Here is a 13,348-nt window from a genome sequence, read left to right as displayed (position 1 = left end):
GGTCCTGCCACCACTGCAGGTAGAGCAGGCAACCTTACCTGGTAGCAAGAGAAAGACTATCAGGCTTCTGAACTCGCCACCGCTGCTCGCAGAATCAGTGGCACCTACCTACTCCCCTGCATACAGAAAGTAATCAGAACTGACCGTGACATACAGGCTTAAACCATGAGGCTCCGGCAGAGTGACCGACCACTGTAGTCCCGAAATTGGCACACAGGTAGAGCATCAAACTGCTATAGCCCCACCACCCAAGCACAAGCGCCTCGACAAAATACACTATGGTTGCACCCCGCACGGGCCAGGACATGGCTAGGGGAAAGGGGCCACATACTCAACGGCATACATGGAACTCAGGCGGCAGGCAGTTGCGGACTTGATGAGAGCCGGCATCTCCTTCTTTCTCCCCTGCGCTCCGGGGGCAGGGATTTAGGAGATGGGTCTGTACGGTGGCACGCTCCCAGCCCTAGCATCTGCTCTTTTAAGAGGCAGAGAGGGGCTCAGAGTGGCCGCAGCTCTTCTATTATATGTATAAAAGTACTGGCACTCGTAAAAATATCTGGTAACTGAACCATCCCTACTTAGGTTGACCAATTAGATGTATAATCACACATATTAACAAGGCTATCTATGCATATGTTTACTGGACCATAAAGACCAAATACAACAAAAAAGAGGGTACCAGTGCAAAACTTATGATCAAACATGAATGAACTTTTATTGAGAAAAAATTGACATTTTAAAACAATATAAAATGAAGGATTACAGGCAATATAATGAGAAATACAGGATATAAGGTCACAGTGGCAGGTAATCATGAAATGCAGGCACAGTAGATGTTTGATTAAAAATGTATTAGATTGCACAAGCCAAATATGAAAATAGCCGCAAGTAATACCTATATAGAAGCATAAAATAGATTCAGAGCATGTGCATAGTACTGGGGACAATACATCAGACTATAAGCATAACAGAGTAGAAAGCCTAACTCAAACCAATGCAAAAATATCAAAGTATACCTGCCATGTACCCTAGCAGATACGAATTCACCTACAACCCAAACGCGCGTTTTGCATATAAGCTTCATGAAGCCGTGTTGGGATTGTAGGTTACTCTGTATCTGCTAGGGTATATGGCAGGTATACTTTGATATTTTTGCATTGGTTTGAGTTGGGCTACTTTCACACTGCCATTGTGACCCGCCCGTAACAGGTCCGTTAGGCTTTTTTAGTCTTTAACGGACATTTTCGGGATGGGTCACCACGGGCACGGCTGCTTTCCATTGATTATAATGGGGTCCTTTTTTTGTTTTATAGGAGTATAGTAGGAACAAAAGACCGTGCATGCACTAATTTTTCTCCCACTATACTCCCGTTGTTTTGCATTGGCCGGTGTACTGCTCAGTCACAGCAGCATTGTGAAAGTAGCCTTAGGCTTTCTACTGTTATGCATAAAGTCTGCTGTATAGTCCCCAGGACTATGCACATGCTCTGAATCTATTTTATGCTTCTATATATGTGTTACGTGCTGCTATTTTCATACTGGGCTTGTGCAATATAATATTTTTAATCAGACATCTACTGTGCCTGTATTCCTTGATTACCTATCTGCCATAGCCACCTTATTTCCTGTATTTCTCATTTATAGTGGCAATAATCCTTCATTTAACATTTGGTTTTAAATGTATGTCTAAATTATATGTAAAGTGCATCTCTAAGAGAACCTGAAATATCCCAAGACCTTCTGATATGAGAATCGGTGTAAACAATTTGCTCATTCCGAAAAGTACATTGCATTAAGATGTGCAGCCATACCCATAGTTTGTTTTAAAAATAAGTTGGGATCAAAGATAATTTATTCCATCTTGTGATTTTTTTTTTCAGTGTGTCTGTCTGATATGTTATGATTTTTTTTTTATGTAGCTTTTTATTTTAACTCAAAATTTCCATTGTGTTTATTTAAAAAAATAATAATTTTAGTATCTTGGTTGATACATGTTTTATACCTGTATATTTATGTTCATAAAATCTTTATATTCCAGGGACCTGTTTTTATGTACTATGAATTATCAAACTTCTACCAAAACAACTATCGATATATGATATCTAGGGATAATACACAGTTAAGTGGAGACCTTGATAGCCTAAAGGTAGGTATGGACTTTGATACTTAGGTTCACACAGCTTCAAACACTGGTTAATAAAAAAAAAAATATATATATAATATAAAATGTGTGTGTATATAAAGTTTTATTACATATTTAGAAAAACATACATAAAATATGCATAGTAAAATGTCTGATATAATGGGGCATATTTTATGCCCAATATTATAGTTTTTGACATGGTGGCTTTTCTATATGCCTATTGCTTTTAGGTGAAAACTATTCTCTGGTCTTACGTTGATACCAATACAGTTCTTTACTTCACATTTGTCATTCACACATGTTTTTCATATTCCTGTGATGACTACAGTGTGGATACAAGGCTGTGGTGCCACTAATGAGGGTGTAAGATAAAGTTCATGATGCCAGGGCACAGTTAACCTACATGGTCTGAGGATGAGAGCTTCTCCTGGGCCAGGCACAGAGTAATACACCGATGCAAGGTTACGGATAACTAGCTTAACTGTCGCTGAGATTACTGAATCCTTAGCAGTATAAGCTTTAGTGAAGATGAATGTGCAGAGTGTGATTTGGGGAATCTGTTGCCTTACTGGGAGTTGTAGTTGCTTTTACTACAGCTTACAGATTATCAACAGCCCACGCTGACTTTAGAGATTTAACTTGACTGACTGAAGACGTGGTTTTCCCCAATAGCTTTGCTTACCCCCAGGCTTTGACCTGTCCGCCAGGGTAGGGCTGGGCGGTATACCGGTTCATACCGAATACCGAAATTTTTGGGCTCCACGATATGAATTTTTCCCATACCGCAATACCGGTTTTATCAGCCCAGCGCTGCGCTGTCCCTATCGGGGAACTAATCATATGTGACCCGCCAGCGCTGTTCTGCTCCCCCCCCCCCCCCCAATAATTTATCAGCCCAGCGGGGTACTACTCACATATATCACCCGCAAGCACTGCCTTCCTCCTCTTTGTTAGGGGCCGCCGACGCTGGAACTCACTGCACGCTAGTGGTCTCCAACCTGCGGACCTCCAGATGTTGCAAAACTACAACTCCCAGCATGCCCGTTGTAGTTTTGCAACAGCTGGAGGTCCGCAGGTTTGAGACCACTGCTGTACGCTGTATCCCAATGCCCGGGCTGCAAAAGATAAAGAAAATAAACTTTAACTTGCTTACATTGGCCTTACGCTGGGGACGGAAATGTCGGACAGCCGTCAGCCTATCACCAGCCGGAGCGATGTCCCACCCCGGCCAGTGATAGGCTGAGCCCACTGTCATGTAAGAAGCCGGCTTCTTACATGACAGTGGGCTCAGCCTATCACTGGCCAGGGCGGGAGATCGCTCCGGCCGGTGATAGGCTGACGACTGTCCGACGTTCCAGTCCCCAGCATAATGCCAACGTAGGTAAGTTAAAGTTTATTTTCTTTATCTTCTGCAGCCCGGGCATAGGGATAAAGCGTACAGCAGTGGTCTCCAACCTGCGGACCTCCAGATGTTGCAAGCTGTTGCAGCCGTTGGCTGTCCGGGCATGCTGGGAGTTGTAGTTTTGCAACATCTGGAGGTCCGCAGGTTGGAGACCACTGGCGTGCAGTGAGTTCCAGCGCCGGCGACCCCTAACAGAGGAGGAGGGCAGTGCTTGCGGGTGACACATGTGAGTAGTACCCCGCTGGGCTGATCATTAATTGGGGGGGAGCAGAAAACTCCTCTCTATCAACTCTATACAACCACTCAACACTCCTCCCCCCCTCCCCCAACACACACACACACACACACACACACACACACACTACATAAGGGCTAGGTTTGGGGGTCCCCTGTTGGGGCATCAGGGTCACCTGGTCACTTTGCCACAATCCCTTAAAGGCACAGATCATAAATTAATACATAACATATATAACAAAAATAAGTCACAGTATAGCAGGTCAGACAATGGAGCAGTGGGCCCAAATTAGAGACAGTAGGGATGCCCCAATAAATTGATATGGATTTTATCAGTAACCTAGTAAATATCTGCTCCCCCATCCTAATTCGTTATTTCGTTATCAGATTGAGTGCATGCACATAAGTTATCAGATTGAGTGCATGATTGAGTGAATCACACACACATTGTCGATGGTAACATACTTCTACCCTTTATTTGGCAGTCATCCAGTAATATAGACATTGCAATTTGCATAAGTTCCCACCCTCACTAGGGGCGTGTGTAAGGTATGCCTTTCCTCTTAGATAGATATTTAGAAAGGCTATAGGCGTTGGCCAGAACAGGAAATTCCTCTTACACGAAGGAAGGGGGGAAAACAAGGAGCAGAGCAGCATGGAGGATGGGCTTTGTCAAATAGTCATTTTATACTGAAAATATATACACACACACACATATATACATCAATTACAATCCCCCCTTAAGGACCAAGCCCATTTTGACCTTAAGGACCAGGCCAATTTTATTTTTGCCTAGCCTTCTAAAATCCATAACTCTTTTATATTTCCATCTACAGACCAAAAAAATATTTTTTTAGGAAGGACATTTAAATGAAAACCACAATTTTGCACATTTTGGAGAGTTTCATTTTCACATTGCACAATTTACGGTAAAAATGATGTGTTCTTTATTCTGTGAGTCATTACGATTAAAATGATACCCATGGCTAGATACTTATATATTTTTGCACCGCTTAAAAAAACCTAAAACTTTTTGTACAAAATCAGTAATCTAAAATCCCTCTATTTTGACCACCTATAACTTTTTTCATTTTTCCGTATATAGGGCAGTATGAGGGCTCATTTTTTCCGCCGTCATCTGTACTTTTTATCGATACCACATTTGCATATATAAAAGTTTTAGATGATTAAAAATTTTTTTGGGGGGGAATAAAATGGGACAAAAAGCAGCATTTTTGTGACTTTTTTTTATTTTTTACGTTTACGTCGTTCACCGTACGGGATCATTAACATTATATTTTGATAGCGCGAGCATAAGTGTCTGAACTAATACCAAATATGGTTTTAACAAAAAAAATTACGCTTTTTGGGGGTAAAAATGGGAAAAACTGACAATTTTCATTTTTAGTGGGGAGGAGGATTTTTTTATTTATTTATTTATTTTTTTACATATTTTTTCAGTGCTATGCATAGGACATAGCCAATAATACTGATCAGTGCTATCTCCTGCTCTGGTCTGCTCCATCTCAGACCAGAGCAGGAGACGGACTGAGGCAGGTGAGGGGACCTCTGTTTGCCATTACAAATGATCGGATCGCCGCGGCAGCGCTGCAGGCGATCCGATCATCTCTTTTAACGTGCTCATTGCCGCAGATGCCGTGATCTGTACTGGTCACGGCATCTGAAGGGTTAATGGCGGACATCCAAACGCAATCGCAGATGTCGACCGATGCTCACGGTCATACACATGACGTAAATGTATGTCCTGGTGCGTGAAGTACTGCCAAACCAGAACGTACATTTATGTCCGTGGTTGTTAAGAGATTAAAATGACTATTTTACCTTTCCCTAATTTTCATCATCCTAACTCATCTGCCCCAATGTGTTCTCTAAAACGCTTCACTGTACTTTAGACGACCCATGGCTTGTCCATGAACCCCCTTAGCCTCAGACTTTACACATATAGGGCCTCATTTACTAAGCTGAAACCGACCTGTTTGTCTGGTTATTTTGGCGCAGAGTGTCTGAGACATGTCTGCGCCAGTTTGCAACAGTGTGCGCCTGAAAAATCCAACAAACCCGACATTGCACTGTGAAAAGCCGAAAAGGGGGCGTGGTCTGCCCAAAAAGGGGCGTAGTTTCACAACCCGACCGATTTACTATTGAATTCACAGAAAATCCTGTGGGTAAATGGCTGGAAATATCGACCTAGAAAAAGCTGGTCAGAAAATGTTCCCGACTTTTCCCAATAGTAAATGGAGAGGAATCCTGCAAGTCTGAAACAACTTTTCCCACTAGTAAAAACCCGAAACTCTTAGTAAATGAGGCCCATAGAGTCAGATGCTGTCCCTATGGTTTACATGTTTTATAGATGGCATTGAGGCTCTGTAATGGGGTATAGGCTTCATCAGTAGTCCCAAAGTCCAAATTCATCATCACTGGTGTGGAATTCTCTATATATAGCCTTCTCACACATCTTCTTTAACCCCTTAAGGACTCAGCGTTTTTCCGTTTTTGCATTTTCATTTTTTCCTCATCACCTTCTAAAAATCATAATGCTTTCGATTTTGCACCTAAAAATCCATATGATGGCTTATTTTTTGCGCCACCAATTCTACTTTATAGTGACATTAGTCATTTTACCAAAAAAATCCACGGCGAAACGGAAAAAAAAATCATTGTGCGACAAAATTGAAGAGAAAATTTCATTTTGTAACTTTTGGGGGCTTCCGTTTCTATGCAGTGCATTTTTTGTATAAATAACACCTTATCTTTATTCTGTAGGTCCATACGGTTAAAATGATACCCTACTTATATAGGTTGGATATTGTCGTACTTCGGAAAAAAATCATATCTACATGCAGGAAAATTTATATGTTAAAAATTCTCATCTTCTAACCCCTATAACTTAGAGTATGGGCCGGTATGAGGGCACATTTTTTGTGCCGTGTTCTGAAGTTTTTATTGGTACCATTTTTGTATTGATCGGACTTTTTGATCGCTTTTTATTCATTTTTTCATGATATAAAAAGTGACCAAAAATACACTATTCTGGACTTTGGATTTTTTTTTTCCGCGCACGCCATTGACCGTGCAATTTAATTAACAATATATTTTTATAGTTCGGACATTTTTGCACGCGGCGATACCACATATGTTTTTATTTTTATTTACACAGGTTTTTTTTTATGGGAAAAGGGGGGTGATTCAAACTTTTAATAGGGGAGGGGTTAAATGACCTTTAGCATAGGGACCTATAGCACTGCGCACACTGATCTCCTATGCTGATCCCTGCAAAGCCATAGCTTTGCACGGATCAGTCAGATAGGCGGTCAATTGCTCAAGCCTGTAGCTCAGGCTTGGAGCAATCAATCGACGATCGGACGCTTCGGAGAGAGGTAAGGAGACCTCCGCCTGTGTCCCAGCTGATCGGAACATCGCGATTTTATTGCGATGTCCCGATCAGCCCGACTGAGCTGCCGGGAACCGTTTACTTTAGTTTTCAGACACAGCGGTCAACTTTGATCGCCGCGTCTGAAGGGTTAAAAGCGCGGCACAACGATCAGGGCCGCACGCTGTTAGCCCAGGGTCCCGGGATCGACCCGGTGTGATGCGGGGTCACGGCGTGACCCCGTTTTTCACACCGGGACCGGGCTTAGGGCGTACAGGTACGCCCTAAGTCCTTTAAGAGGTTAAGCAAGGCAAAACACAACACACAATAAAAACAAGGATTATCAGGATTAGAAGTATGGTTATTCCTATTTGGGCCAAAGTCTTTTTCAACCCCCTCCCCCCCATGCAATCATAGTATTGATCCCAAGGGTCTAAAATTCCAGAATTCTTTTTAAGTTCTACTGATAGGTCTTCTAGTTTCTTCATGGCTATGGTTACTTTACCATTGGGTCCTGTATTAGCTGGGATATATGTGCAACAGGTCTCCCCAAACATTTTACATATTCCCCCCCCCCCCCCCCCTTTTTCCGCTAACACCATATCTAATGCCATACGATTTTGGAATGTCCTAGTGGATGTTGCACTTAGTTGTACGGCATGACCTTTGAGAGCATCCACTGAAAAATGTTATGAATCTCTGCTGGTTGTACTAGATATAATTAATCAAACCTACATTCTTGTTTATGGAAATCTGGGGTATTATAGACTCAAATCCGGCTTTTACTTGATCTCTAGCTTTAAATTCATCTGGAACCCCCCTTGAGACTCCTATAGCATCAATATACACATGGGGGGGGTCATAAGCCATGGTTTCAATAAAAAGGATATAACATTTTCCTATGAAGTATAGTGGAAAGGTTAATGTTTTGTCTATATTTACAACATATAAATAGTTTTTGAATTTGACAGTGCCTATTTAACGTCTTGACAATGGACGTAAATGGACGTCATGGTGACCTGGTACTTAACGCACCATGACATACATTTACATGCCGCCATGATCGCGAGCACCGGAGCGGTGCTCGCATCATGCCTGGCAGGTCCCGGCTGCTATCAGCAGCCAGGGGCCCGCCGGTAATGGCGGACATCCGCGATCGCGTGGATTTCCGCCATTAACCACTCAGATGCGGTGATCAATACAGATCACGGCATCTGCGGCAGTGCAGTACTTTGCACGGATGATCCGCGGCGATCCGATCATCCAGCATGGCGGCCGGAGGTCACCTCACCTGGCTCCGGCTGTCTCCTGGGGTCTTCTGCTCTGGTCTGAGATTGAGCAGACCAGAGCAGAAGATGACCGATACAGACACAGGTGTCAGCAGTGAGCACTGTGAGCAGAAAAAAAAATCCCAAAACAAAATGACTTTCTGTGTAATATACAGCCGCTAATAAGTACTGGATGATTACGATTTTTTAATAGAAGTGATTTACAAATCTGTTTAACTTTCTGGCACCAGTTGATTAAAAAAAAGTTTACCACCAGAGTACCCATTTAACATGCTGCATTATTGATATGCTCCATCCCAGGTGTGTATGCCTATTCTTATGTGTGCAATGACTACTAAGTGCATCCTGATAGGGCTTTCACGATATCAATCATTGCTAGGATCATACTGACTGGTTTACAATTTAGATATATACTCCTTCAGACCAAAAGTTAGCCACACCGCATGAGGTAGTGAAGAAAGTGAAAGGTACTTATATTCCACTTTTATTTCTGTGTGTGTAATGTAGTGCTTTATCTACATATGTTTTACTGTGCATATTTTATGTATGTTTTTCTTGATATGTAATAAAAACATTTTTGTATTAACCAGTGTTGTCGAAACTTCTTATTCGAGGTTTATGTTTTGATTTAGCTTAGCAACCCTTTGTGGCATTGTCTTCAGTTTGTAGTACAATGAACACATTGTAACCTGAAAACAAAAAAACTGCAGAAAATTTGTTAGAATTTGGAAGTCGCCTTAATAATTGAAATTACTGTAATATTATTGTGATATTGGCCACTATGATTTCTTCAAAAGAAAATCAATGTTGTAATACAAAGCAAAATTGGATACAAAAACTTAAAATTACATGGAAAGCAATATATTTCAGTATTTAACCCCTTAACGACCACTGACATAAATGTACGTCCTGGTTTGGCGGTACTTCGCGCACCAGGACGTACATTTACGTCCTGTGTATGACCGCGAGCATCAGAACGGTGCTCGCGTCATACACGGCAGGGACCCGCCCGTAATGGCCGACATCTGCGATCGCGAGGATGTCTGCCGTTAAGCCCTCAGATGCTGTGATCAATACAGATCACAGCATCTGCGGCAGTATGGTGATCCGATCATCCAGCATGGCGGCCGGAGGTCCCCTCACCTGGCTCCGGACGTCTCCTGGGGTCTTCTGCTCTGGTCTGCGGTCGAGTAGACCAGAGCAGAAGATGACCAATAATACTGATCAGTGCTATGTCCTATACATAGCACAGAACAGTATTAGCAATCAAAGGATTGTGATAGATAGTCCCTTACGGGGACATAAAGTGTAAAATAAAAGTTGAAAAATGTAGAAATATAAAGTTTAAAAAAAAGTGAAAAATCCCCTCCCCCAATAAAAATGAAAATTCTGTTTTTCCCATTTTACCCCCCCCCCCAAAAAGCGTAAACTTGTTTTTTTTAATATAGATGTTTGGTATTGCAGCGTGCATAAATGTCCGAACTAACAAAATATAATTTTAATGATCCCGTACAGTGAATAGCGTAAACATAAAAAAATTTAAGTCCAAAAATTCTGCTTTTTTGTAGCATTTTATAAAAAAAAAATTAATGATCTAAATTTTATATATGCAAATGTGGTATCGATAAAAAGTACAGATGACGGCGCAAAAACTGAGCCCTCATACCACCCCATATACGCAAAAATGAAAAAGTTATACGTGGTCAAAATAGGCCGATTTTAGATTACTGATTTTGTACAAATTATTTTTTTTTTTTTTTAAGCAGTACAAAAATATAAAAGTATCTAGCCATGGGTATCAGTTTAATCGTATTGACCCACAGAATAAAGAACACAAGTCATTTTTACCGTAAAGTGTACAGTGTGAAAACAAAACCCTCCAAAATGTGCAAAATTGTGGTTTTCCTTTAAATTTCCTCCCTAAAAATTTTTTTTGGGGTTCGTCGTACATTTTATGGTAAAATGAGAGGTTTCATTACAAAGTACAATTGGTCACGCAAAAAAAACAAGCCCTTATATGGGTCTGTAGATGGAAATATAAAGGAGTTATGGATTTTAGAAGGCGAGGAGGAAAAAACGAAAATGCAAACATAAAATTGGCCTGGTCCTTAAGGTTAAAATGGGCTTGGTCCTTAAGGGGTTAATGTAAAAACATATATGAAATGCTTATGGAGTATGTTGGTCTTGATTTCACTCACACTGGAGGAAATTTTTCAAAATCTGTGTAGAGGAAGAGCAGTGCAGTAGCCTATTAACAACCAATCATATTCTTTAATTTCTAAAAAGGCCTCTGAAACTGATTTTGATAAATCTCCCCCTCTAGCCTTACACGTTGATTGGAAGGAGGCCATGAGGTGTCAAGTATCACAGTTAAGCTATACACATTTTCTATTTCGAAGTTGACAAGCAATAGAAGTCTGTATCCGGTACTCCGTGTGTACTTTTAACAATGTATTGCATTACGACGCATTTCCAGGACCGTCCTCTTTGTCTTCGTCAGATATACCTGAAGAGGAGGTCGGACTGACCTGGAAACGCATAGCTGTAATGCAATATGTTTAAAAATATGCAAAAGCTGCAATCGGATTCTATATATCACGCTGTCATCAGAGTTGTGCCTGGAATCGCATAACAATATCCGATTAGCTCCCATTGTTCTATTTGCATAGGGATCCTGCACCATGGAGGGTATTTTTGGTTTAATGTAATAGAAGTTGACAAGAAGTATGGGAATTGCACAGTTTAACTTGCTGGTAAAGGTTTAAATTTAGGTTGTCTATTCACATTGTTGTAGTGTGTGCTGCTGCAAAATTGCAGTTTAATTGTGGGGTGTTTTAAACACATGGTTTGTATAGCTAAAACGTTTGGAAACTTGCATACTTGCATAGTGTGTGGTTTTCCTACACGTATCATTGCTGATATGCCTATGGGCACTCCTATATTTACATGGTGAGGTCGTATTGCATTTTTTTAATGCAATTTTTCTACAGTCACACTATGACAGCAACCAGTAAATGTATTATTAAAGGGAAATATACCCTTTATGGTAAAGTAAAAAAAAAAAAATGTTTTCCCTTTCTATGTAGAATCCTTCCAATGAGTGTGCCCCGTATAGAGTGAATTCTGACCAAAAGCCTATAGCTCCATGTGGTGCTGTGGCAAACAGCATGTTTAACGGTAAGTGTAATACAAAACACTATTCTAAACTGCTCCAGCACAATTGCATAACATGTAAAAACAATTCCTTCCTCCCCGTATTGAAATTGTATAATAATGGTGTATACGGATGATGGTCCATTCATGAAGGAAACCATATTTTCACACTGTGCATAGAATATAAAAAGCTTCTTGCTGTAATCCTCCCCAGATAAAATCTGATTTCAATAGAAATGCATCAAAACAATCTACAGCTTATTGTGATCCCTGCTGTAAATACATGATAGGATCATCAGGACCAAGGATTAGATAGGCTAGCACTTAATCATCATTATTATCTTCATCATATATCTGATAGCAGGTAAGTACACTGCTCAAGAAAATAAAGTGAACCCTAAGATACATCCTAGGATTCCTAGATCTGAATGAATGAACTAATCGAATGAAATACTTTCATCTTTACATAGCTGAATGTGCTGACAACAATATCACACACAAATTATAAATGGAAATCAAATGTATCAACCCAAGGGGAAAACCACACTACAGGCTGATCCAACTTTCATGTAATGTCCTTTAAAATAAGTCAAAATGAGGCTCAGTAGTGTGTGGCCTCCATGTGCCCGTATGACCTTCCTACAATGCCTGGGCATGCTCCTGATGAGGTGGTGGATGGTCTCCTGAGGGATGACCTCCCAGACCTGGACTAAAGCATTCACCAACTCCTGGACAGTCTGTGGTGCAACGCGGCGTTGGTGGATGGAGCGAGACATGATGTCCCAGATGTGCTCAATTGGATTAAGGTCTGGGGAACGGGTGGGCCAGTCCACAGCATCAATTCCTTCCTCTTGCAGGAACTGCTGACACACTCCAGCTATATGAGGTCTAGCATTGTCTTGCATTAGGAGGAATCCAGGGCCAACCACCAGCATATGTTCTCACAAGGGGTCTAAGGATCTCATCTTGGTACCTAATGGCAGTCAGACTACCACTGGCAGGCTGTGCGGCCCCCCCATAGAAATGCCACCCCACACCATTACTTACCCACTTCCAAACCGGTCATGCTGGAGGATGCTGGAGGCAGCAGAATGTTCTCCACAGCGTCTCCAGACTCTGTCACGTCTGTCACATGTGTTCAGTGTGAACCTGCTTTCATCTGTGAAGAGCACAGGGCGCCAGTGGCGAATTTTCCAATCTTGGTGTTCTCTGGCAAATGCCAAACGTCCTACACGGTGTTGAGCTGTAAGCAAAACCCCCACCTGTGGACGTCGGGGCCTCATATCACCCTCATGGAGTCCGTTTCTGACCGTTTGAGTGGACACATGCACATTTGTGGCCTGCCGGAGGTCATTTCGCAGGGCTCTGGCAGTGCTCCTCCTTGCACAAAGGCGGAGGTAGCAGTCCTGCTGCTGGGTTGTTGCACTCCTACGACCTCCTCCACGTCTCCTGTAGTGTTGCTCACGAATATTCGCAATTCGAATATTCGTTGCGAATATCGCATATTCGCGAATTCGCAAATATTACGAATTTTGCAATAAAAATTTGCTATTTCGAATATTCATCTATTTTTTCAAACTGTTTTAAAAACTGAGCACATTGTAGTGATCTCCTTCGACTGATGAATGCAATGCTTGTATCATTTAAAGACCTAGGGATGAAACTGTGAGGCGAAAGGTTTATGCATGCGAATATTCGCATTGCGAATATTCGCAATACGAATATTTGTGGAAATT

General features: G+C 41.6%; 1 protein-coding gene across 4 annotated transcripts in view; it reads left to right on the top strand.

Moving 5' to 3' along the window:
• LOC130356020 (cell cycle control protein 50B-like) overlaps window positions 1-13,348 on the top strand; it is a 58,884-nt gene that overhangs the window by 32,158 nt on the left and 13,378 nt on the right. For all 4 annotated transcript variants that reach the window (XM_056557018.1, XM_056557017.1, XM_056557015.1 and 1 more), the window contains 2 exons: window positions 2,039-2,146; window positions 11,546-11,636. In XM_056557018.1, the coding sequence (XP_056412993.1) occupies window positions 2,039-2,146; window positions 11,546-11,636 (199 nt within the window). The remainder of the gene's footprint in view (window positions 1-2,038; window positions 2,147-11,545; window positions 11,637-13,348) is intronic.

The sequence above is a fragment of the Hyla sarda genome, chromosome 2 (assembly GCF_029499605.1).
Source record: "Hyla sarda isolate aHylSar1 chromosome 2, aHylSar1.hap1, whole genome shotgun sequence".
Taxonomy (NCBI): Eukaryota; Metazoa; Chordata; class Amphibia; order Anura; family Hylidae; genus Hyla; species Hyla sarda.
This window is presented reverse-complemented; position numbering and strand designations above follow the sequence as displayed.